At 45.7% G+C, this 25,576-nt stretch overlaps 1 protein-coding gene across 7 annotated transcripts in view; it reads right to left on the bottom strand.

Moving 5' to 3' along the window:
* The window catches only part of SDCCAG8 (SHH signaling and ciliogenesis regulator SDCCAG8), a 2,836,880-nt gene that overhangs the window by 2,019,869 nt on the left and 791,435 nt on the right, over positions 1 to 25,576 (bottom strand). For all 7 annotated transcript variants that reach the window (XM_069607960.1, XM_069607958.1, XM_069607955.1 and 4 more), the window contains one exon: positions 6,157 to 6,309. In XM_069607960.1, coding sequence (XP_069464061.1) covers positions 6,157 to 6,309 — 153 coding nt within the window. The remainder of the gene's footprint in view (positions 1 to 6,156; positions 6,310 to 25,576) is intronic.

Here is a 25,576-nt window from a genome sequence, read left to right as displayed (position 1 = left end):
TTTAGGCAAACGCTACAATGCATCAGGTCAATGGTGGGTGCAACGTAAATACGTTCCGGCGGCCATATTGAAAAAGCATAGACCGGCAAAACAGAACTCATGCGTCCCTTTTAGATGCATCTCCATCGGAGCCAACACCTCCACGGCTGATGCATGACAGACATTAATAATAATATCTTTCACAAAATTGAATTCCATTTCCTCATATATTGGCTTGACCACCCATTTGTTGCTTCTTTTCGTAAAGGCCATAGTGTAGCAAAGCATCCCAAAGTTTCCTGCAGTCCTCGATTGTTCACGGCCTACATTCTCGTTATGCGCTAATACCACTAGTAATCTCCTATATTTCATCCCGTCTATGCCGAAATGCAATCTCTTTGGCCTGCACATATTGTGGAATACCTCCAAATCTGCTGTGTGACAGAATTCTGAGAGTCCCTTCAGACCTCTTGATAGAGTTTTATCAAACACAATCTTCTCAAGGGCTTTGTGTGGAGGTGAAGATGGAATCAATCACTTCTTCCGTTCGCGACAAAGGGCCATGTGCACATTGCTGGAAATGTTGGTTTTCTGTCCAAGAGTGAACGTTATGATATGATATGATATTCTATTTATATTGCGCCCATACACAGGTGTTTCAGAGCGCGACCAGGCAAAGGGAGGGGGAGCAGGGGAGAAAAACAAAAAACAAACGATCTTACTAGAACCAGTGACATTGACAACGTGCAAGTGCATGGGAAAGGGGGAAAGTGCAAAGGAAAAAAGGGAGGGGGCAAAGAAGTGCAAGGCATAGGATAAATAATACGTTAGTGGATAAATAAGTGAATAAATAAGGTAATAGCAGTGATTAGTGCGGCCAGTGAAGGGTGCAGTACAGGGCAATTCAGATAGGGTAACATCTGATAAGTGCAGGAGAGGAGTGCGGAACATGTAAGGGTACAGATGACAGGCCCCAACGTTGGAACAGTGGTGCATTAGTGACTGCCATTTTTCTAGTATAATTTCCACAGACCCATCACAAGTTTTGGAGCTCCACCAAAGATGATTGCTGAAAGACTGCGACCACTGTAAAATATTTTCAGAACCTTTTTTTTTCCCTGCAGCTGAGATTATTTTATTGATGGATTTGGCAACGTGTTATACATCAAATTGATGGCGAATATTTGGAAACTGCTCTCTCATTGTCTTGGCTATTGAATCATGTCTGTCCGTGGCTATGAGGTCCATTTGCATTCCCCTCGATTGGAGATCTTCCAGTGATTTTATAAAACCAAGTTTCTCCATGGCCACGGAGGATTTACATTCGGACACCAGCACGATCTCCGAACTCACAATTTTTTTAGTTTCCATGTCCTGAAAGTGGTATGTGCAGTACTTTGCTGAAGATCCGGGGCTGTCACAATGTCCGTCGCTAGCTAGCCTGAACCGTTTTTCAGAGAATGTACTTTGAATAGACAATTGTTCAATTTTCCAAGCTTCACTAATGGCAGGGAATAGATATTGGCGTTGATATTTGTAGTACTGTGTTTTAGAAATGAAATGGAGTTCCATAAATTGACAGAAACTGGAAAATTGAATGAAACTAGAGCCACTGAAAAGTAAAGCAGCTACACACAGTAGATTCCCAGCTGGCAGTTTCCCCAGCATCGGTTGAGCAGACCATGAAAACTTTTCATGGAGCATTTCACAGGTGGCATGTATTTTGAGGTTACTGCCTTGTGATACACTAGTCACATTCACCAATGGCTTCCCACAAAATTCCCCTCTCATTGAATGCACACATTTCAGCATCATTATAATCTCCATCAAGCTTCTGTCGAATACTATGTATTTGGGCTCCTTTATTAGACTATCATCCTGCATTAATGTTCTTTCTGACTGAACTGTGGTTGACATATCAGCCAAACTGGACATACTGTAGTCGAGATCTTGGTCTACTTCCTCGGTCAATTGTATTGATGCTTCAGTCTCTGTCATTTCAGCGTCTGTTACTTGAACATGAATCATAGAAAACATCAATGTCGATTGGTTTTTGGGTGGCCCTTTTTTGGCGGGTGTCGATTGTGTCAAGTGGTCTGCAACTAATTCAAAAGCATCTTCATTACATTCAGTTTCCTCTTCATCTGGTGGAGCAGTCACATTGTAGCAATGGTCCAACAACACTTTGCTGGCTTCGCCGGTCACATTAAATACATTTTCTGGCCATTGGGCAAAAGCATAAATTGTTTTCTATGATGCGCCTAAAACCAAGGACAGATGTTTAGCATACTGGGGTTTAGTTACAAAGCAATACAATCTTGAAAATATGAAAAGTATTATAAGGGAAATGTACACCATTTACTTACCTGTTCACTACCCCAAGGGCTACGGCTAAATCCAGAGCCGTGACGCACCTTAGGCGGCCCGTGCCTGAATAGAGTCGGAATTGCATTTGGGAGCAATTTACGAGTCCTTCTGAGTCGATTCTTCTTTGTGTACTTGGATTGGTCATACATATTCGGGGTAAAGTGCAGGCTGCAGATGCGGAATCGATCACCCCTCGAGTCCCCCAAGACTTCATGGGCTCTATTTTCAAGTTCTGCCGGCTCAAATCCGCAATATCCGACCCATTCTCTTATTCGATCTATATTCCTTGGGAATACATGCATTGTAGTGCCTTCAGATTTGGTATGGGTCTTAGAAGGGCAACCGAAAACCGTACATGCAGGCATTGTTGGAAATTCTGCAACATTATTTGAAATTTACTTTGCATAAAAGCGTGAGAAAGAAGGAATTATACCATAAATGTTTTCTATGCAAGCTATGTTTTGGTCACCGAAGCAAAACCAGCGTGGCCGGCTGTATTATAGGATAACTTTCATAAACAATTAATTGATGTGACAAAATCATAACATTACTCATCCCTTGAATGTACTATCGTGTATCAAAAGGAAATATGCTTATAGACACGGTCCGCGAAGGATGCAATTCGATCCCAATTGACACTGATGACAATTGATATATATCGATAACAGAACAAATTAAAATCAAGTCAATGGCAATGAGATGAATGAACATAACACTACTGGGTACGTTCGTTCGAAATAGATAGAAGTTCAGAGATCAAGGAGATATGATTAGGTGACCTGCCCTTACCTTGACCAACAAACAGTTAGATTCAGCAAGCAGGGTAGTTAGTGGCAGGAGAACAGGTAGATGTTCACAGGTAGCACGACGACAAGCTGACTCGCAGTGGTCACAGAGGTTCTCAGGTAGCACGTTCACGAGTTGACTTGCAGTGCTCAAAGATGTTCTCATGATAAATATCAAGTGGTTTATAAAGAATTAGAAAAGAGGGTGTGTATGTGAATGAAGGACGTGTATATGGTGTGGTCTTATGCGGATAGCAGGTGTGCGGCCTGCTTCAAGGGGAGCCTGCCTGGAGAAACGGGGTCTTAGGAGGGCATGCGAACAGTGGCCCCTGCATGTAAGATACCTTTGAAGTGTACATGGTGTTTGGCACCTTGGCCGTTCCCACCCTGCCAGCCCCCTTGGGAAGGCACGGCCACAGGTGTGTACTGCCACTGATAGTGGAGGTGGGATGGATGGGCAAGAGGCATGCATACAAGGGCCGGAACACTGCTGAAGGGTGACACACTTATGTGGATTGCAGGTGCGCGGCCTGCTTCAAGGGGAGCCTGCCTGGAGACACAGGGTCTGAGGAGGGCATGTGAACAATGACCCCTGTACGTAAGATACCTTTGAAGTGTACATGGTGTTTGGCACCTTTGCCGTTACCACCCTGCCAGCCCACTTGGGAGGGCATGGCCACAGGTGTGAACTGCCATTGATAGTGGAGCGGGATGGATGAGCAAGAGGCGTGCAGAAAAGGGCCGGAATACTGCTGAAGGGAGACACACTTATGTGGATTGCAGAGGCGCTGCCAGCTTCATGCACGCCTGCCCAGAGACACTGGGTCTGGGGAGGCCATGTGTACAATGGCTCCTGTGTAGAAGATACATTTGAAGTGTACATGGTGTTTGGCACCTTGGCCGTTCCCACCACTGCCAGCCCCCTTTGGCAGCACACATCCACTGGTGTCAACTCCCTTTGATAATGGAGGGGTGATGGATGGTCATGAGGCATGCAGGAAAGGCCCGGAACATTCCTGAATGGAGACACACTTGATTCACTGAACAACTGAAACGACCATTGATAAAAGTTCAGTTGCGTTTTATTTTGTTTCTGATTTTGATGGCACAAATGTACTACACATTAAAAAGTTCTGGTTGTAGCACAGTGTGGGAGAATCCCCTGTACTGACCGCTGTCACTGGGGAAAGTTTCTCTAATGGAACCAATGACACAGGCGGGTATTACTCGTCGAACACGGTGTCCAAGCCTCCCATGAAGCCACCATGTAAACGAACGATAGGCCAACAGCCTGTACCACCTGTGAAACAGAAAGATACAAGCTGTTTTTAAATGAACAAGATAAGTGTATTAAACCTTAGTTGCCAATGACAATTCTTGTATCCAATGGCATTGTTGCCAGTACAAATGTTACCTAGACACTGTACAATATTGAACAACTATGCATTCCATTACATTTGGGACAAAAAGAAATATTGCTTCACGGATGTACATGAAATTAACATAAGGAGACCACTATGATTTCCCCAAATTGCGAGTCATGTATAGAATTCCAAGACTACATTCGTTTGGCATTGATAGATCAAAGTTACGACAATATAGGAGACAACCATGAAATGGTAGTGGCCTAAGTAACATCACAACTAGAGTACACTTACTCGTTACTTGGATTGCGAGGGCGAACTGTTGCTCTAAGTTCGTGCATAAGCACCATCATAATCCTCAACATGGTCTGTGTGAGGCATGCTGCCCTGAAATCTGGCAGCTCGGTAACGCATTGCGGCCGTTTCTCACCTTCCGATATGTAGGACAAGCATCCAGAGTTTTCTCGGCAGCAGCAGTTATCCTCGGTTGGCATTAACGCGCACCGATTGCAGGTACACTAGGTGGAAACGCCGTCCATGCGACTAGGCTCAGGCTCTTCATCTGTTGAATCGTCCTCCCAACTGTCGTCTGAAGCCCCATCGTTTGCGCATCTTTCTCTTTCAAGTAATTCCGCCTCGGCTCGTACTGGTAGGGCTGTATTGTTGCCATTATGGATAGTAATGGTACTGGTATCTGTTTGCATGGGCTACAAGCAACAAAGGTAGCTGACCAGAGCACAGAAACGAGGCACAGAATACTAAAAAAAAGGCAGTGAAACGATTCGAAAAGCAAATCTGATGTTGTCTGATGAGAAGCGGTCTGTTTATACTTATTGAGGTGAGAGGCGTCCTGCCATTTCCATGGAGACACGTCATTAGCTGAAGCGCAGAGAATGTTGATACGAGACATGCATTGGCGTTGTGAAATGGGCGGGTACGTGTCTAGTGATCTCAGCAGCAGGGGATATGAAATAGTGCCGCCTGAGCAGTCCTGCTTGGTCGATGCGGCAACGGATAAGATTATCACAAGATGGCTGCGCACTGCTGCCTGATTTTGCATGTGTACAAAAGAGGAAAACTACGGTAAAACGCATAGGAAATGTTTGTACGATCAATCAACGTATGCTTAAAAACACATGCCCGAACCCTCGGGACTATAACATTTCTGAGCGCACTATTCCTTTAAGGAGCCAAACAAATTGCATATTTGCATTTTCCTTTTATGCGCAAATTATTTTATTTTCAGTGAAGCCTATTTTTTATCTTCTCCTAAATGTGTGTGCTGATAATTTATGGGAAATCTTGCCCATGAAAAACAATAAAATATATTGAAAAAAATCGAGACAGCAAAGGCAGCAAGAGAGATGGAAGTAGCAGAACAAGTAGGTGGAGAGGGGAAAATCTTTCAAAGATATGAAGGCACTACTCAAACAGAAAAGCACTTCAATAGACAATTAGATATTTCAAAGGCAAAGGAGCAAAGACTCAAATCACTGTGTAGTAAAGGACATACAAATTCCCTAGACACAAAATAGAACGCGCAAAGCGGACGTGAATGCGGTAGGCAGCTATGTGGGTTCAGAGCGGTCTTTCGAGTCACTCCAACAACACATTTTACAATGAAACACCATTTGCATTTAAAACAATGTGATATAAATTACCTTTGAAGCCATTTCATCCCTTTCTTTTCTCATTTCATCACGTACAGCTTGTTTTTCACCAGTCATTTTCTCTTGTTGCACAGTTATATCCCTTTCCAGACGTTCTTTCTTTCTCTCCAATTCACTTTTCAGCTGCTCACATTGGATTAGTGCCTACAGAAGGACAATGCATTGGCTATTAAAAAATGAAACAACCGTGTATATGTATGAATTTATTTTTAAATTGCAGTTACTTAATATCACGGTAAGATTTAATTTTAACAGGCTGGCTCATGGTTGGGAATTGGTATTTCAAAGATCAGATCATGCCTGAAAGTATATCTTTTCATTGCAGTCCGAATTTACTTTTTATGGGCTACAGCAAAAACATATGCCTTACAGAAATTCATCAGAATATGACTCCCTAAGAGTATAGGTGGCTTTCTATGGATTTGTTCTGTGTTCCAAGGATTAAAAGGTCATATGCAAGGGTGTACAAAGTTGCGGGAGTTTGCAGTAGCATACTTCATGACATTTTCTGCAAAACATTGCAAACTTCAAGAAGTTGCAAATCTTTTGAAGGCTCCATGAAATTCCTGCAAATCAGATTTTGCTGGTATTTAAGTATGCATATGATATACAACAAATGGTGCTGTGTTTTCCTCCTGTGCAAACAGCTGTAATCAAAGAGTGAATTCTCCAAATGCAATATACCAGCAAAACTAAGGAAGTGTATGCAGCAAAATGCTCCCGCAAAAAACTGTTTGCTGAAATTATTTCTCACAAATCAATTATTTACAAGTCAAAAGGATGCTCGGGACGAGCATGCCACAAACTGGAGGCAGCTGGATAGAGATTATACCACTTCTGTTTTTCTCTTGTGACTGCCCTGGGAGAAAGGATTGACTATATCCTCATGACTACATTGTTTTTATACTAAAATATAAGTGAATACTAATTAAATTAATCAAAAAGTAATAAGCTATTTTTGCCAAATGGTTGTCACTATTTTAAAAAAAAAAATTGTTAGGGATGGCTAGTATGGGGTGGAGAAGGCAATGGGCACAAAATCTCTATACATAAAACACCTAGGTATGTTTCCTACTCAGCTGATGCAATTCATCAGTCTTAGGTTTCCCTCTGGTGTCCAATTGGCAAAGTGAACCTCTATGTGCCCTTTCACTTCAACAACAGCTATCATTTTAACAAACGGAACAAGTACCGTTCTACGCCTTCACCTTCCAATATCGCAAACACTAGGAATAATTTTAAGTTACTTCTTTCCACCTCCACTTCTCTTCACACAGGGCACAGCAGTTCCAGTGTCAAAGAACAGGTAATTACCGGCTCACGAGCTAAAGCTGAAAGTAGGTCCTGTAATTATGCTACTACGCAATCATATGAACATCACAGGGACTCTGCAATGGAAAAAAGTTGACAATTACGCATCTACGAAGATACCTCATAAAGGCCTGCATAATCGATAGAACCTAAGATACTGTTATTATACCGTGCCTACCTCTCATTCCATCTGATACAAATATGCCTTTCAAATTCAAACAAAGACAGTTAACTATGCGTTTAGTCTTTTCAATGACCATTAATAAGTCACAGGGACCTACGCTCCCTTACCAGAAGTGGTCAGTGGCAATTCCGATATTTAAGGGGCTGGGGTTTGGCAGAGGTGACCCTATAAATTACTGACCGACATTGACCTTTAAATTATTCTAGAACGGCGTATGTCACGCCGAGAATGGCTAGTGTTTATTTAATTTGATTGTGCCTTTGTAATGTCATGACATATTATGCAGCACAAGCAAGACAGGGACCTTATTCCCTTGCAATGGGTGTGTGCACAATCAAACCGCTTTTTATTTTTACAATCGCCAAATGTTTTTTTTTTTTTAAGGAGGCCTCCAACCCATCTCGCACCCAACCTCCACCAGCACCCTTTGTCCCAATAGACCAAGAACCAGTGTGTTGTCAATGACCACTTTATTAATTTATTACTTTAATATTCAATCGGAACAAAATATGACAGCAGCCACTATTGAGGGGGCAACACAATGCACAGTTTTCTAGAACATCACCAAATTATGATAGACTTCAATGCCCCACCAAATATGTGTTGTGAAAAGCAATGCCAACTAAATTCCCTCAACTGATGGCAGCAAAGTTAAGCGCTCCCCCTGTTACAATGAAAACTGTTTTTTTTAATGATTCAATACTACTATCGTGGGACAGAACACAAGGGTATTTCGGGCTGCTTACACTAAAGAACAAATAGGTCTTCAACACAGGCTAGCTTGCACAAATAGGAAAAACGATTTTTACACAGGCAGCCCATGAAAAATAAAAGTCAAAAATAAAAGGGAATAGAATTTGAATCCGAGATTAGGGTATGATAGAGAAAGAAGGATTGAGTAGGAAAAATGATTTTTCAAAGGTGAAAAGAAAGATTTAGAAAAACGAAAATACAAATCACGCTAAGTTTTACTGGGGCTGAAAGTGACAGGCAAGCTCAAAATCATAAAATAAGGAAAGTGCAAAACTAAATCTGAGCTCAGAACATGATAGAGGAAGAAGGGTTGAGTAGGAAAATCTCTTTTTAAAGAAGGAAGAGAATGTTTTGGAAAAACTAAATTATAAATCACCAGGAATTTGGCTGGAGCCGGAAATGACACACACGCTTTCAACAATGGGACTTTAATGACTATAACAATTAAATAACATCACAGGTCACAAGATAGTTGGTTTCGAACTGCAACAATCTTGCTCTGTGCATTTCATTGGAGGGGAATTAATTTATTTACTAAGCAAAATGCTAGGGAAATAACTTAACAATGCAAACAAACAAAAGACCTTTAAGGGGAAAGAGAACTATGATCAACAGATACACAAGGGATGATTTTGTTACATAGGAAAAATGACTTAAAAGCACAGAGGTACACAGTATTTGTCAAGGGGAGAGTGACCAAATTGCACAAACAGATACAAATACTTTTCCATAGAAATATGACTAAATTTCACAAACAGAATACAGGATTTTTCCTTCTGGACACTCTAGGCTAGTGCTTACATAGATAGGACGTGTTTACTCTATGGCTGGGCTCCACTGCCAGGACGATCACTGAGTCAATCAAGGCCTCACTCTGTGATCCCAACCAGTTACTCCAGATCCCTGCTTCACTCCAGGATTAGGCCCAATTCCTGAAAGTATAGCCTCAGATCTCCTGTCAGCTGTACAGCTCGGATTCTGTAGAGCGAATCATCCCCAGTTGAGAAGTAACAACCTATTTATAAGCCAAATGACATCACTGCTGTGTCATTCTTCTCACACAACTGATTGGGCAATGGTCAAGGGTTTCCCTCCCCCTCCCTAAGCCGGTAGGCTCAGAGAAAGTAGGTGTGATTTGACCAGTCAGGGGAGGATACCCCATCCATCATATGACACGGGCAGGGGGTTGGATCTGGCGTTTGGACCTAGAAATCCCACATTTTAATAATTACCCTTTCTCATCATCTTATGTCGCTGATCGCCATATTTGTAGATACTATCTTTTTCATGGAGTCGCCTAAACTTGGTTTGATGACTGTGGGACCTACTGGTGCGAAGCCACAGGGCTAGTTACTGTCAACAACTTAATTGAGAAAAAATCTTCCAAATTGCTTTTTGATGAATATACCTTTCTTTGTGAATCTATGTATATATGATGAATGCTTTGTTCTATGTCTTTTCTTCTTTTTCAATATCTTTATTTAACTTTTGTAAAAAGGAAGAGGTACAAAACCAGCCTCAGGATCGGCACCTTTGCCCTCGGCCGCTCCTGCAGCCGCCTCCAAATCACTCAGACCTTGTTACACAAAACCCCAGTGGGAGGCAGGATCTCAGCATCTGAAGGAATGGCGGGGCATTACCTCAGATGCTTGGGCACTGGAAACAGTAGCTCAAGGTTACTGTCTCCCCTTCCTAAAAAGGCCTCAGAACCATCTACCGGGAACCAACTCTGTCAAAATTCCAAATCCGCTCCTGTTGCAGGAAATTTTAACCCTGCTGGAGAAAGGTGCTATAGAACAAGTACCTGTAGCGGAGAGGAACAAGGGTTGGTACTCCCCATACTTTCTCATCCCAAAAAAGGATGGCGTATTGAGACCCATCTTGGACTTAAGAAACTTGAACAAGTTCCTCAGGAAGGACAAGTTCAAGATGGTGACCCTTTCTCAGATCCTTCAGGCTCTCCAACTCCAAGACTGGTTGGTATCATTGGACCTTCAGGATGCTTACTTTAATGTGCCAATCCATCTCAAGCACAGAAAGTACCTGAGGTTTGCGATTAGCAATTCTCACTATCAGTTTCGAGTTCTGCCATTCGGGTTAACCTCCGCCCCGAGGGTTTTCACCAAATTAATGGCGGTGGTGGCAGCGAGTCTCAGGAGAGGGGGATTCACGTCCACCCCTACCTGGACGATTGGTTGATCAGAGCACGTTCTCCCAAACAAGCTCAGGAACATCTTTCGATCACCTGCCACTTCCTTCACAAATTGGGCTTATCCCTCAATTTCAATAAGTCCCACATGGTACCATCCCAAAAGCTCCAGTTTATCGGAGCAGTTTTGGATACCTCCTTGGGAAAAGCCTCGCCTCCCGAGGGGAGAGCTCTCCACATTCTGCAGATGGTAACAAAGTTCCAGAATGCCCAGCATCTACGGACCTTCGATTTTTTGAGGTTGCTAGGCCTCATGGCATCCTGCATTTTCCTAGTACCAGAGGCCAGATTGAGAATGAGATCCCTTCAATGGGCCCTCAGAACTCAGTGGTCCCAGTTCTCAGGGAATATGTCGGATCTTCTGCAAGTTCCGAGCGCAGTTGCTCAGGATCTACTATGGTGGGCCTGCAACGACAACATCCTCAAAAGGAGAATCTTTTTGGCAACCATGGCCGGAGATAACAGTAGTAACGTATGCCTCACTCACGGGGTGGGGAGCACACACCAACGATCTGACAATCAGTGGTCGTTGGTCTCCATCGGAGTCCAAACTACACATCAACCTATTGGAGCTGAGGGCAATCAGACTAGTGCTGAAGGCCTTCCTGCCCTCTGTACAGGGAAAGAATGTCCTGATAATGACGGACACCATGGTGGCCATGTACTACCTCATCAAGAGAGGAGGCGTAGGGTCACTACCTCTGTGCAGAGAGGCAATGCAGCTCTGGTTCTGGGCAATACGAGAAGGAATCTCTCTATCAGCAGTTCACCTAGCCAGAGAGCAGAACACGGCGGCAGACACTCTGAGCAGGCAGAGCACAGTCTCCCACGAGTGGGAGCTAGCTCAGGAAGTCCTTCTGGAGATCTTCGCCTTTTGGGGAACCCCTCAAGTGGATCTGTTCGCTACCGCGATCAACCGGAGGTGCGAGCAGTACTGCTCAAGGGAATTTCCTCCGAGAGGAGCTCTAGGAGACGCGTTCGTAGTGGAGTGGAAGTTCCCACTTCTGTACACGTTTCCTCCAGTCCCCGTGATTCCTCAAGTAATCAGGAGGTTGAGAAAGTTCAGGAAAACCATGATCCTAATTGCCCCGGATTGGGCCAGGAGGACGTGGTACGCTGACTTTCTGGACATGTCCATCTGCCCTTCAATACGTCTTCCGCAAAGAGAGGATCTTCTCTCGCAAGAGGAAGGTTGGGTTCTCCATCCAGAGGTCAAGACACTCAACCTTCACGCATGGTTTCTGAGAGGTTGAGATACAAGGATTGGTATCTTCCGGATGACGTTATGGAGATTTTGCTTTCGACCAGAAGGCCAGCAACGAACAATGTCGTTGGAACAAGTTCAGTAACTGGTGCAAAGATAAGGATGTGGACCCTTTTCAATGTGGCACCCCAATGGTGCTTTCTTTCCTATTACATCTAGCCAATCTGGGGCTCCAGATCGGAACGATTAAAGGATATCTTGCTGTCCATTTTCAAGCGCTCCTCAAAAGAGGTTTCCTACTTCAAAATTCCATTAATAATTCAATTTCTCAAAGGGCTTACTAACATATACCCTCTAGTACCTTTTCATGTCCCAACTTGGGATTTACATCTACTTAAGTTTCTAACTTGTATAACTTTTGAGCCTCTACACTCTTTAATGTTAGAAGCCTCACGGGACAAAACTGTCCTTCTTGTGGCCTTAACATCAGCCCGCAGGGTTAGTGAACTACAGGCTCTCTCATGTAAACCTCCATATACTACTTTCTACAAGGACAAGGTAGTTCTTAAAGTTAAACCTTCCTTTTTTACCAAAAGTGGTTTCTGACTTCCATTTGTCACAAAAAATTATTTTACCAACATTCTATCCTCCTCCTCATTCGGGCAAAGAAGAGGAGAGACTGCATAGACTGGACCCCAAAAGGGCTCTCAGTTTTTACATTTCAAGAATGTCAAAATTACGTCAAGATGACCAACTCTTTGTAGGTTATACAGGTCATAAATTGGGACTATCAGTGACAAAACCATATCCCGCTGGATCATTCTGACCATAATTGAATGCTACAGATTGGCGAGAAAGGACCCCCCAGATGGGCTGCGAGCCCATTCCACTAGGGAGATGGCTACTTCTGTGGCTCTGAAGAGGGGAGTTCCTGCAGCGGATATCTGTTCAGCTGAAACATGGAAATCGATGCATACTTTCGTCAAGCATTATTGCTTAGATGCTTCCTCCTCCAATGAGGGGTTACTTGCCAAGGCGGTACTTCATTCCGTCCATGAAAACAGTATCCAGTACTCCCACCTCCAAAATTGCCACTACTATGGAGTCTATCATAAGATGAGGAACCCTCCCAACCTAACCAACAATACAGTTTGCGTTTTCTTACACTTTCCTCTCACGAAGAGTACATCAGTCATGAGGCACGCCTGGGTGTTCCGCCAATATTTAATTGAAAAAACAGAACTGAAGCCAACGGGCACGGCTCGAGCTACTTATACCATCAGTGGCGTCGACAAGGTACGGAGCCCATCGAGGGACAATCGACGCCACGACCTCGAGCACAGCGCCCTCTGCCAGAGGGGAAGGAATTTCCGCTCCTTGGTCTGGTTCCTCTAAAAATTGTACAAGTAGACCCTGTCTCCTCCTTGATATTCTTTTTTAGTGGTCTTTAAATCGTAGTGGGTTTTCATCCCGTCTGGTGATTTTTCCAGATTACGCTGAGCATACGCAAAAGCATGCTGAAGGTGTTTTCTCAGATTCTCAATATATTCATGTGTTGTGGACACGTTAATCAGGGTCTGCTCTTGCGTTCTGTAGAGCAGATGATGTGGTAACACCATTTCTCGTCCAGTCATTAGCTCAAATGGAGACAGCTTTGTCGCAGAAGATGGGGTAAACTGGATGGACATCAGGACAAGTGGCAATCAGATGTCCCAACTAGCCCCAGAGTCCACCACAGACTCCTTAAGAATGCACAATCATTTTATTGTACCTCTCAACTCCCCCACTAAAGGCTCGGTGTTAGGCAATATGGGGTTTTCTCTTTCCCCAAGTATCTCCCACATCTTTGTCATCACCTCGTTGGTGAAGTGACTTCCTTGGTCCGACTCAAACTTTTGGGAAAGGCCGAAACGCGAGAAGTTGTGGTTGATCATCAGGGCAGCTGCTGTTTGTGTCTTGCAATTTGGGGCCGGGAGACATTCCACCCATTTGGTAAACAAGCATGTTACTGGTAACATTTACTTGTTTTCCCTAGAGGAGCGAATCATGGGCCTGATGTAATCTACTTGTAAGTCTGACCAAGCAGTGTCATCCCCCTTTTCTGGAGAGGAGCTTCGTGTGTGAGTGAAGTTGGCTGAAATTGCGCACACACAAGACACCCCTTAAAATATTGGTCAAGGTCCTGACCCATGTGTGTCCAGTATGCAACCTCTTGCAAGATTTCCAAAGTAGTATGAAACCCCTGATGATCGGCTATGGCCGAGTCATGGCCGTGACTTAGCATCAATCTTCAAATGAGGTAGGTACCACAGACTGGTCACATCCAGAGATGGATCTCCGTACCAACAAACCGTCTTGGATTCAGAACATTTTGGGAAACTTCATCAACACACGGACATCCTTTTTCCCGATGTAATCGGTTTTGGTCAGAGGAAAATTCACAGGGTCTTCAATGTGTTGATAACATTTCCCAATTATAGGATCCCCTTTTTGCGCCGTGATCAAATCAGCAAATGGGGTGTCCTTACTTCACTGGGCAGTTGAGAGTTCATTTTGGGAATGTGTTTGGGACCTGGTGACAGCAGCTACCTGGATTTTCCCAACAGGGACTCTATCTCAATGAGATCCCCCATGGACGGCTCCGGTTTTGGCCAACTGGTCAGCCAGGTCATTCCTGGTTTCGTCTGGTCCCTCTATTCTGGAATAACCCTTGATCTTCCAGTAGATGGTCATCTCATTAGAGGTGACCAGATCATCGATAGATTATATTAGTTTGCCATGCTTGAGTGGTTTATTGTTGCACACAGCATGCCTCAGGTTTTCCAATTCATCAGGTGCTCCACGAACCCGTTCCGGACATAATCTGAATCAGTGATTATGACCAGTTCATGGAATCTGTGTTGCACGGCAGTGAGCATGGCCTGATGAACCGCCATCAACTCCGCCACCTGACTACTTCGGGACCGATCTTGTACCCGGCGGAGGGCTCCTGGGCATGATTCACCTGGGCATTCCCAACGCCGGCCACCAGTTCCTTTTCCCTGTTGTTATCAACATGGTAGGAGCACCTGTCCACATAAACTGTGGACATCTCCTGGCACATGTCTTATTCATAGACTTTATATGGGGAATTCAGGTATGCCTCCATGCTGTCTTGCGTTTTGAGACTTTCGTCCTCGAGAAAGTTTTCTCGAGCACAATCATGCAAGTCAGCCAAACCTTGCGCGACTCTTCTTGTTTTGGCCATATCTGATCTCCACAGGAAAGCCTTTCATGAACAGAATCCAGGAAATAATTCTGGAATTACTTAATTCCCCGCCCAGATTCTGTCCCTTTGCAGATATTGCAAAGGCTGGTGAGGAGTCTCGACGATGATGTGCTCCCCCTGGATGAGCGGGTGGTAATTTTTCAATGCCCACACCGTTGCCAGGAGTGCCTTCTCACAATCGTTGAATCTTTCCTCCACAGAGGATAAAGTCTTACTCGCGTAGGAGATTACTTTATTTACCTTGTCATGCTTCTGGTATAATACTGCTGTTAAGCCCGTATTCGAGAATCCCGTCTCCAAGAAGAACGCCTTGTTTTTGACAGGGTAAGATAAACAAGGTGCTTGTTAGAGGCTTCTCTTCAGTTGTTTCACTGCCTCGGCTTGTTCTGGACCCCACTCCCACTTGATCCCAGACTTTAGTAAGTGGACTAAGGGTCTCGTGACCTCTGCATAGTCTTCAATGAACTTTCTACTGTAATTAGTCAGTCCAGGAAGGCTTCTGAGTTCACGCAGTCTCGTGGGGTCTTTCAGTTTTAGTAATCGTTCCACCTTTTTAACCTGGGGACAGAGACCCTCAGGGCTGATCTCATGCCCTAGGAAGTTCACAGAGGTCTTAAACCACTGTGCCTTCTGGAAGGACAGTTTTGCTCCGGCTTCCTTCAACTGGATCAGAACATAGCGGATTTCCGCTATATGTTCCTCCACAGTTGAGCTTTTAATTCGATCATCATCCACATAGCCCAGGTTTCCCCTTTCACCTAAGTCAGGCATGGCTTTATGCAGAAAAATGTTAAATTCATTGCCAGAGTTTATATAGCCAAAGGGAATTTGGGTCCAAATGTACTGCTGCCCCCTGAAGGCAAAGGCCAGCTTGTACTGGTCTTCCCAACTCACGGGTACTGTCCAGTATCCATTGGTCAGGTCAATGGCGGTATCTGTTACGCTCACCTGATTCCCACGGGGCGTCGATCTGGACTGGCCCGCTGTTGCTTCCACCAGAGTAACACGTAGAGCCGAGATGACAGACTGGACAGACCCACTTAGCTTCGTTTGTTGGACTCGTACGAATATCTTTCTGCAATGGAGAAAGGGAATTAACCTCCCGTAATCTGAGCGTTAACCCACCTTCCCACTCCCCTTGTCTGCCCACAGAACACTCCTGAAGTTCCCTCTTAATCTCACCTGAAGATTTGGAAAGATGAGCTCTCCATCCTGCGTCAAGCGCAGGGGCGCGTAGACGACCAGTTACTTCACTGGCGTGGAGGAATTGGTGAGTTCCAGTATTGACTCTAAGTCCAATTGTTCGTAAGAGTTCAAAAGTCTGATCTTCACTATGCCAGATTCCTTGCAGGTTGCGGATTTAAACCACCAGAAGAGTTCCAAGTGGCAATTGGTAAGATCCTGTTAAGTCTATTGTGGTTCTCCCCTTTGGGGCCGGGGTACAGTGATGATGCAGAATTAACTGCACCGACCCGAAATGAGGTGAGTACCCCCCTGTGGTAAATCAGGTAAGTCTTTGGGGTTAGGTTGTATTGTCCTTGTTTTTTCCCCTTAGGGGGAGGGGTGCGGTGGTGATGCGGTATGGACTGCGCCGACCCGAGATGAGGTGAGTATCCCCCTGTGGTAATTTGGTAAGTCTTTGGGGGTGATTTGTATTGCCCTTGCTCACCTATCTGTTCCTGTCTCCCCCAGGTGTTGAAGAATAGCCTGGAGATGCTGGATTCGCGATGGAGTAAAGGAATGCAGCCTCGGTTGGTGAGTTCAGCGTGGCTCTGCGAGGTGCGTGGCAATGCACCTAAGAAGGCTTCTCTCTTCCAGATCGACGATGTGCTGGATCAAGGATTCAGGTAAGGGTTTTGTTCTGACCTCTTCTCCTTCTCCTTTTCTTATTCCAGGTGTTCCAGGGCTGAAGCGGGTGTGGCGCGGGCGTGGCTGAAGACTGGAGCTGCTGAAGACACGGTGAGCGTTACGCTGCAGCAAGCAGAATAACGCGAAGCACGTGTGGCTGTCCGGGTGTGGCTTAAATAGCCTTGGAAGAAATCCCAGGTAAGTATTCTTCCACAGCCCCACCCGAGAGGAAAGGAGTCCCTGAGGTAAAGTAGTCCCTTTAAGCCTCATTTGGCTTGTGGCTTCGTGCAGCATGGTCTGCATCAGGTAGGTATGAAGCATGGTCTGCATGGCGCCAGGACTGACTTTATTCTTATGAGCCTGGCGCCATAGGCGCCAGGACTGTAGCCAAAGAGCCCCTAACTGGGGTTTTGGGGCATGCTTCAAGTGGCATGATGCCTGCTTCCGGGGTTGCTGGGCCTGGTCTGGCTTTCCGGGGGCAGGCATCGTGACAGTATCCACCTTTGACCTTTGAATCTGGGCCAGTCCCTGATCAATGTAGGGAAGAGGACATCGGGACATGTGGACCTGTTTGTTCAACTCCCTAAGGTCTGCGCATAGTCTCCATTGGCCATTGGGTTTGAGTATCCCCAGTACCGGATTGTTAAAGGTACTGTGGACTGGACAAATTATCCCAAGGGACTCCAGATTCTTTCTGATTTCCATGAGTGACTCCATAGACGAAGAGAGGCAACCGATATTGCTTCACGAATACGGGAGTCATCCCCGGGTCCGTGGGTATGGATGTAGAATGCATCTCGGTGCGACCACAGTCGTACGAGTCCACAGCAAAGATTTCTTGAAAATCCAGAAACACCTGCTTCAGCTTCTGGGTCCTCGGTCTGACAGGCATCAGCGAGGTTGATTCGTTCTTCAACCATCTGCCTGAAGCCTGGAAAGACTTCAGGTTTTGCAATCTCTGCGGTATCCTCCAGCTGTGTAGAGAGATCTCTGGTTATGGTGTTGGCCTTGACAGGAGGTTTCAGGTAGGAGAGGCAGTCACTGTTGACCTGACATACCACCTCATCCTTTGTGATGTCGCAGGTCACCTCTCCCCCCACCTATGTAAGGGCAGGAAGAGTACACCAAGAAATTCCCGCCTTGCCGGGTGAAAATCTTTTCTGGAGGTATGTCGTCGTCACAGTCATAGCAGTCATTGGGGATCTGTCCCATGATTTAATTCCCTAAGTCAATGGAAATATGCTGAGCATCAACCGCCATTCCAAGAAAGGTGTCTGCGCGCAGAGTGATACTCCTAGGGTCGCTGTTATTCACCAATATTGGAATGGTGTTGTGTTCTAAGGCAACTAATGGGATCAGGTTCAAATACAACCCCTGCTGTTGGAGATGATGATTTAAATGTATGTAGGTGTCCGGGTTTTGTAGTTTCTGTCCTCTCTTAATTTTTAGGGGAATAAAGAATTGTCGGGCCAGTCCTGGGATGGTGACCTCTTCTCTAGTTTGAACTTCAACTGCATACAGTAGCAATTGAGCTGACCGAAATGCCTTTTCAGGTTTGTCAAAGCACAGGGGGTTACCCCCAGTTGAGACCAGACTTTGTAATTAATGAGGTCCAAATTAAATGCGAATCGATTGAGAATGTCATTCCCTAAGTAGAAGGGAGATGGGGACATTTCGCACAACCCAACAATTGTGCTCTATGCTTTTAACACTGATGGAAATGTTGAGCATGCACTTGCTAGGCAGGAGATGTTTGGAAGTGGGAGTTTCCAGGCCCATTTTGCACTCAATCAATTTAAATGTGGGAATCGTCTGATCTTTTGGGAGTTATCTGAATAAGGCTTCGCTGATGAAGCTTTTTCCATTAATCAGGCATACTCTGGCGAGACCAGGCTCCCGCCTCATTTACCTGAATGGGGAGGAACAGCAGTTCACCCTTTTTCTGAACCTCAGCCAAGCTTTGAGCTGGTTTTTCATCACCTTTTATCAAGGAATTTGGGTGTTCATCAAATTGTGGATCACTATAGAAGTTCTGGGTATTTCCTTCCAGTGTGGAATGACACTTAAAACTGAGAGGAAGGTTGATTTTCAAGAATGGAGAAGGGTTCCCATTGCCAGTTTGTTCTCCTACAGCAATTACAGTTATGACAAGGACTTGATTGTTCCTAAAGTGGAACTCAATTTTGTCAGACCGCTGCTCAACCATATGGCATGTGCCGTTTAGACTCACATAGTTGGTGCTCTGTTTTAATTTTATTGGCCGGTTAGCCTGCGGCCAGAGAACCTTATTCACACAGTCTATTAGGGGCGACAACCTCCAAAGAAAGTAATTCCCTAAGAGACAGGGTGTTCCCTCTGGAGTAAGAACTATAACTGGGTGTTTTACCTTGTGTCGCCCAATTTTGATCTTCAGATCCGCAGTCCCCTCGACAGGAATGTCATTCCCGTCGAACTTCTGGAGTTGTCCAGGAAGAGGTGTGAGGGGAATTCGGTGACTCTCCCCCCTTCCTGCATTGAGTTGATCAAATGACCCTTTTGATAGAAGGGTGGCTTGGGATCCTGTATCTACCAGTGCTGAAAATGCACACTGCCCTTGCCCCCGGACGGGGGCATAAAACCTACCTTCATTCTCCTCCAGGGGGCAAAGGAAATGGGCATTTTGGGCCAGCTGGGCAGTTAATGTCTTTATTTTGGACACCGAAGTATCGGAGAGGCGGGCACCACAAGTTATTTTCTTCTCTTTCTTTCCTTGTTTAAATTATATATATAATTCACCTTCAGTGTCAGGTAAAAATGGAGCTGCCAGTTTAAATCTGGTCCTATAGCACCCGGACCTTAATAAACTGCAAATGAAGAAACAAGGCAACTCTGCCTTATTAAAACTGGCGCATCTCAGTTGGCCCTTCTATAGGGCTGCAAATTTTCGAAAAATTTGATTCCTTCTTCAATATCTTATTGCAATCGAAATATGAACAGTCAAATATATCTGTGTACTTTTAGACAGGAATGTTTATTCACATTCTCATATTTTGATTCATATTGCACTGTGTTGGGCGATCAAATTATGCCTTCAATATACATTCTGCCAATGCATTTCGGTATAAACCTTCGTCAGGGCTGTATAAAGGCACTTGATTACATCATCAAGCTAGTCATAATTATGTATTCATGAATTTAAATACACTGATCGCTTTAAAGGCGTTTTCTCTCTAGTTTCACAGCTGTGTGTGTTTAAATGCGTCGCGAGGCGCATATATCCATCGTCTCTCTGGAGTTCCAGCGTTGTCCTGCGGTCTGTAGAGAGACGTGTCACGTCTCTCTACAGACCGCAGGACAACGCTGGAACTCCAGAGAGACGATGGATATATGCGCCTCGCGACGCATTTAAACACACACAGCTGTGAAACTAGAGAGAAAACGCCTTTAAAGCGATCAGTGTATTTATTTTGGACACCGACACCGTGGGATCTTGGGCAATTTTCTGTGTCGGAGTTCGGGAATCTGTAAACACAAAATTTGGCATTATGGTATTTGGGGGATTTTGGAATCCCCTTTTTCCCTTGATTCTGTGCTGTCCCGCTTTTCTTGGAGACAGTCATTTGAACCGGTTTGGGGGGGGTCCCTCATTTATTTCTGAGTTGTTGGGGTGACATTTTTGGGGTTCAGGGATTTGTGGTTCTGTGTCAGTCCCCATACTTACCCAGTCTAAGTTAGGGTCTTTTGGGACCCATTTTTCTTTGGGAGGAATCCCCCTATCCTTGAAAGAGAAGACTTTCTTCCAAAAATCCTCCAGGGATTAATCCCCTTCAAACTGGAGGACGTGGACTTCCTCCACAAAATGGGTCTTCTTGTTGACTAGGTTTCTCCTACTTACCCTCTGTTCCCTAGGTTGCAGTTTTACGGGGGTAGGAGATTTGGGTTCAGGTTGAGAGCTTTCTAGGGGCTTTTCACGGGCGAGGAAGGAAGCTTCCTCTAGGGCTCTGCATCCCCCTTCCTCTCGAGCCTCCTCCTCTGGAACCTGTTGGTTGTCGGGAATGTATCCCTGTCATTGCTCTGGGGCGCCAGACCCTGGGTTCGAGCTGTTCTGAGCAGCCATGCTCGTCTGAGGGTTCTGCTGAGCCCTCAACATGCGACTCAGATCCTGGGTCAAGCTCTGGACCTGGCGCTCCAGTTGTGACACCCTCTCTGGCTGATACGGGGGTCTTGGGTCAAATCTTTGCTGCTCTCGTGAAGGGTAACTGTCCCTTCCCCCAGAGTAGCTTTGGTATGGATGTTTTCCCTGGTAGCCCTCGTTCTTGGTCTCCCTTCTCCCTGATTTGGTGCTCTAGAATCCTGAAAGCGGGGAGAGAGAGGGGGATTGTTCTGTGTGTTGGTGTTTGGAATGTAACTAGGGAAGAAACTTAAACTGGAGGGTGGAATATTACGGCCCTCCTGAGGGAAGTTTCGTGGGAAACCTGGGGGGAAATTTGGAAGAAAGTTTCCTGGGGCCGAACTTACCCAATTGGGCCCCCCCCCGATCCGGGGGAGTCCAAACGTACCCCAAGATGGGTCTGTTCCCCTTGTACCTCAGGTTGATGTAGGTGGCAGAGTCAAGTGACAATTTGTGGGGTACCCTGCCTAGCTACCACCTGCTTGGGAGTGGTCAGAGGGTTGCCTCTGCCTCTGGTTTGGTTGGTTAGTGGGAGTTTTATTTTTAGGCCCCCCCATTTCTAGGTCCAAAATGGGGGTAATTTTCACCTCCGCCACCTTGGCAGCAGCGGGGGTGTTTGTTGGTTTGGTATTTTAGGGGGAATTCTTATTTACTATCAGCTTTTGGACCTCATAGATCCGGATAGCCTGCTCTATTACCCAGTCCAGGGTCCTTTCATCATGGAAGTCCCTTATCAGCTCCGTCATAATGTACTTAGGGAGTGCATGGAAATAGGTATGGATGAACTCCCTACTGTTCGTGCGCAACCGCCTAGTGTTTTGTGCAAAATCCCGCTTCAAATTCTCTCGGGCCAGATCCTCTCTGCACTGCAGTTTGTAGGCGTTGCGAGCCTCCTGTGGGTTCCGGTGCAGGGAGAAGTGCTTCAAGATGGCCGCCTTGTAGGTAGACCACCTTGAATGATTCTGATTCTCCAGCTCAGCAAAGAAGCTGGAGTATTCTGGGAAGAATGTCCATTTGGCAAACCCTGATGCCAAAGGACATCATCATTTGGTCATACAGCTCCAGATGCTCCCAGACTGTAACGCTCACCTGATTCCCGTAGAGGCGCCGGTCTTGACTGGGCGTATACCGCATCTTCAAAGGTGATGTGTAACACACGGCTGGCTCTTTGGGCTGGACCTCTGTGCACTGTATGTCTGACTCGAAGGGTAAGATGTCTGCAGATAGAAAATATGGGATTAATGAACTGGGTTATTGAATGTCTCTCTCTTCTTCCCTTTCTCTTCTCCTGTAGAACCCCAAAGGTTAACGCTCTCACCTTAGGTAAGTGAACGCCGTGCTCCCCATCTGCCTCGGGGCAGGGTGCTGTAACCAGTTTCTTCACTGGATAAGGGGAGCAGGCCTCTTGACTTCAGAGGACTGCTGTCTGTCGTTTACTGCACGAACGGTAAGTTTCGAGTAATTCTAATGTCTTTAAAAGTCTTTAGTAATGATGTCTCTTGTTTTTGCAGGGTTCCGGCGATGGCGGATGACGGGCTGAAGTGAGTTGAAGATGGAGCCCGTGTGATGAATGGAAGCACCTGGAAGCACGTAAGTAAGCGCTTGTTGCCTGCTTCATGATGCGCTCTAACTGTCTTTTTATTTTGCAGGTACAAGTTCGGAGCGGCTGCAGGGTGCCGGAATACCCACTGGGTTAGATGTGGAAAGGAGTAATGGCACGTGAGTATTAAAGTTCTCCAATGTCTTTAAACGCACCTTGTTTTGTCTTTCAGATGCGGGATGCAGCGCCAAAGGCCTCCGGAGCGTGCGAAGAGCTGGTAAGCTTTTGTCTTTCAGATGCCGGAATGCAGTGCGAAGACCTCCCGAGCGCACGAAGAGTAGGTAAGCCTTTGTCTTTCAGGTGCCGGAATGCAGCGCAAGGCGTTGGTGACAGCCGATGGACCAGGTAAGTGAAGCGCTGTCACTGAAGACCGTAATGCTAACCTGTTCTTTCTTGTCTTTATAGGTGTTGCTGAAGACTGGATTCAGGATGGTAAGCCTTTTTCCTTAGGCCCAGGATCAGATGCAGAAGACACGATGAGCGTTCTGCTGCAGAGGATGCAGAATAACGCAAAGCAAGATTCATCCATCGGGTGTGGTTTAAATAGCCTCCTGTAGTGCTTAGGTGTCTCCTTCCACAGCCACGCCTAGGTAAGAAAAGAGTTCCTGCTTTCCAGAAGAGTTCCAGTGTTCTGAACCTAGGGAGTGGCTCCTGCCCCACCCAACAGGAAAAGTAGTTCCAAACAGAAGAGGATCAGAGGCTCAACTGGCAGGCAAGTAAGCAGCATGGTCTGCTGCAGGTAAGTCCACCCAAGCATTATGAGCCCGGCGCTTCCAGCGCTGGGACTGGGCATATTTATGAGCCTGGTGCCACTGGCGCCAGGACTGGGTCCAAAAGGTCCCAATTGGGACTGGTTGGCACTCGGAACCTGGGTTATGGATCTGCTTCAAAGGGAGTTGGGAAAACCCTGACCTTTTGGAAGCAGAGATCATGACACAGACTGAGTACTTGGCATTTTTATGGTAAAGGGTCATGAAACTTCTAATGGCTTTTATTTGTTGAATGGGGTCTTTTACCTGCGTTCTCTTTTGTTTGGCGGCCTTCTTTTTCCGCTGCACCATTCGCCCTCAGACTCAGAGCTGCTGCTATTTGAGGTCCCGTCCCTATCCTCTAGCCGCTCCCAGATTCTTTGAGATTGGGAGTTTCTTCCAGAATGACGGGGTCTAGTTTCTTCTCCCTTGCTGTTTTGAGGGCTCTCTGGGTCACTTCCCTTAGACTCCCTCTTTCGCACAGGGGAGTACTCATCGGACTCCTCCCTTCTTCCGGGGTTGGTGGAGAACTTCCCCCACCTCCCTGAATGGGTGGAGGGTTTCAGGATGGTCTTTTGGGGCCTAAACTCAGACTCCTTTTTATCTGCAAAGTGGACCAGGTGGTCCCTTTGCAGCCGATGTTTCTGCTGGTCTAACTCCCTCACCTTCTCTTCATAGGAGTCCTCGTGGTCAGATACATTTTCCAAAATATTTCTGAACCTAAGCAGTGATTCACCTTCATCAACCTCTGATGGAGGCTGGCCTGCCGGCCCAATCATGTTGAGGACAATTGAGTCTGGCTGCCTCATGGTTCCTGGTTCTTTTCAATAGGTAGACATTAAGTGAGCAGCGCCTTGCGCATTTAGGGTGGTGAGTTGGCTTGAGCCCCCAGGTAAAGAGGACCTACCACCAAGGTCAGGGGTTGCCCTTCCATTCCCTACCATTTTGGGGTTTCTCAGACCCTATTTCTTTATAGTATGCAAACGCCTGAGCTTTTGTGCTCCCCTATCAAGGCTTGACTGGCTTCTATTACCGTACCGTGTGCTACTACTAGGCTATTGAGTCCCCTGTTCTCATCACAAAGGGCCTCATTTTCTTTCTGTGCTTCTTGTATTGTCTGGGAATACTCAGACCATTTCTGTTGCAGGAGTCCCATCTCCTCCCTCTGCGCATTTTTGGTCTGTATGGTCTGCTCTAGACCACATTCTATTTGTCTCATATGCCCCATTAATTTTTCATTCTCTAATTTTATGTTAGTCAGTTCCTGAAAACATGACTCACTTTTCTCCAGGTCTGTTTTTAATTGGCACACATCCTGGTATAGTGCATCTTTTTCCTGATATAGTGTGCCATTCTGTTCAGTCAGGTTATCTCTCTGCTGCTTCATAGCGCTTCTTTCATAACTTCCGGGGCTCCTGGTCAAATTCCTTTTGGGAATGGACCTCTTTAATAATAAACCAGTTTATTTCCTCTTCCAATTACTTAATCTGATTTTGAAGAGCGCTCATGCCCTCTCAGCACTCTCTACTGTATGTCACTTGTTGGTTCAATTTGAGTTGAGAATCATCCCTTTCTTGGAACTCCTCTTTTAGTGCAGATAATTGAGATTCTCGCTCTGAATTGTTTTGTTGCTGTACTGCCAGCTCATCCTTTAGCTGCTGAATGGTATTTCCTAATTCTAACTCAGGGTTTTGGCTCTCTCACACTTTCTCCTCTACCTGCCTTAACTCCCCTTTTACTTGCTCCAATATCTCAGATTGATTCTGCCCAGAGATTACGCTCTGCTGGTACCTTTCTTCCATGATTATCACATGGAAGTACATGTATGCAGTGAGTTGGACCATCTTAATTTGCTCATCTTTGGTGGTCTGCGTCATGTATAAGTCAGTCACGGCTTGGTGTAACAGGCCACTGTCCTGCCACAAATCCATATTCATAGAGGTCACCTGTTGAATCATACTAGATAGCTAGGCTTCATGTCCCTGCTCTTCCCATTTCCCTTCAATGAACAATTTGGACAGGAGGTGCTGTCTAGCCATGTTAGTTTCCACGGTGCTCATTGTGAAGAGGGTTCTTCCTTTGATGATCTATGCAAGGGCAAGATCTCCAACCTTCTCCTTCCTAGTTTATGGTTA

This window comes from Ambystoma mexicanum, chromosome 4q (assembly GCF_040938575.1).
Source record: "Ambystoma mexicanum isolate Mex_15411 chromosome 4q, UKY_AmexF1_1, whole genome shotgun sequence".
Classification (NCBI taxonomy): domain Eukaryota; kingdom Metazoa; phylum Chordata; class Amphibia; order Caudata; family Ambystomatidae; genus Ambystoma; species Ambystoma mexicanum.
Note: the sequence above shows the minus strand (reverse complement) of the source record. Positions and strands in the feature narration are given on the sequence as shown.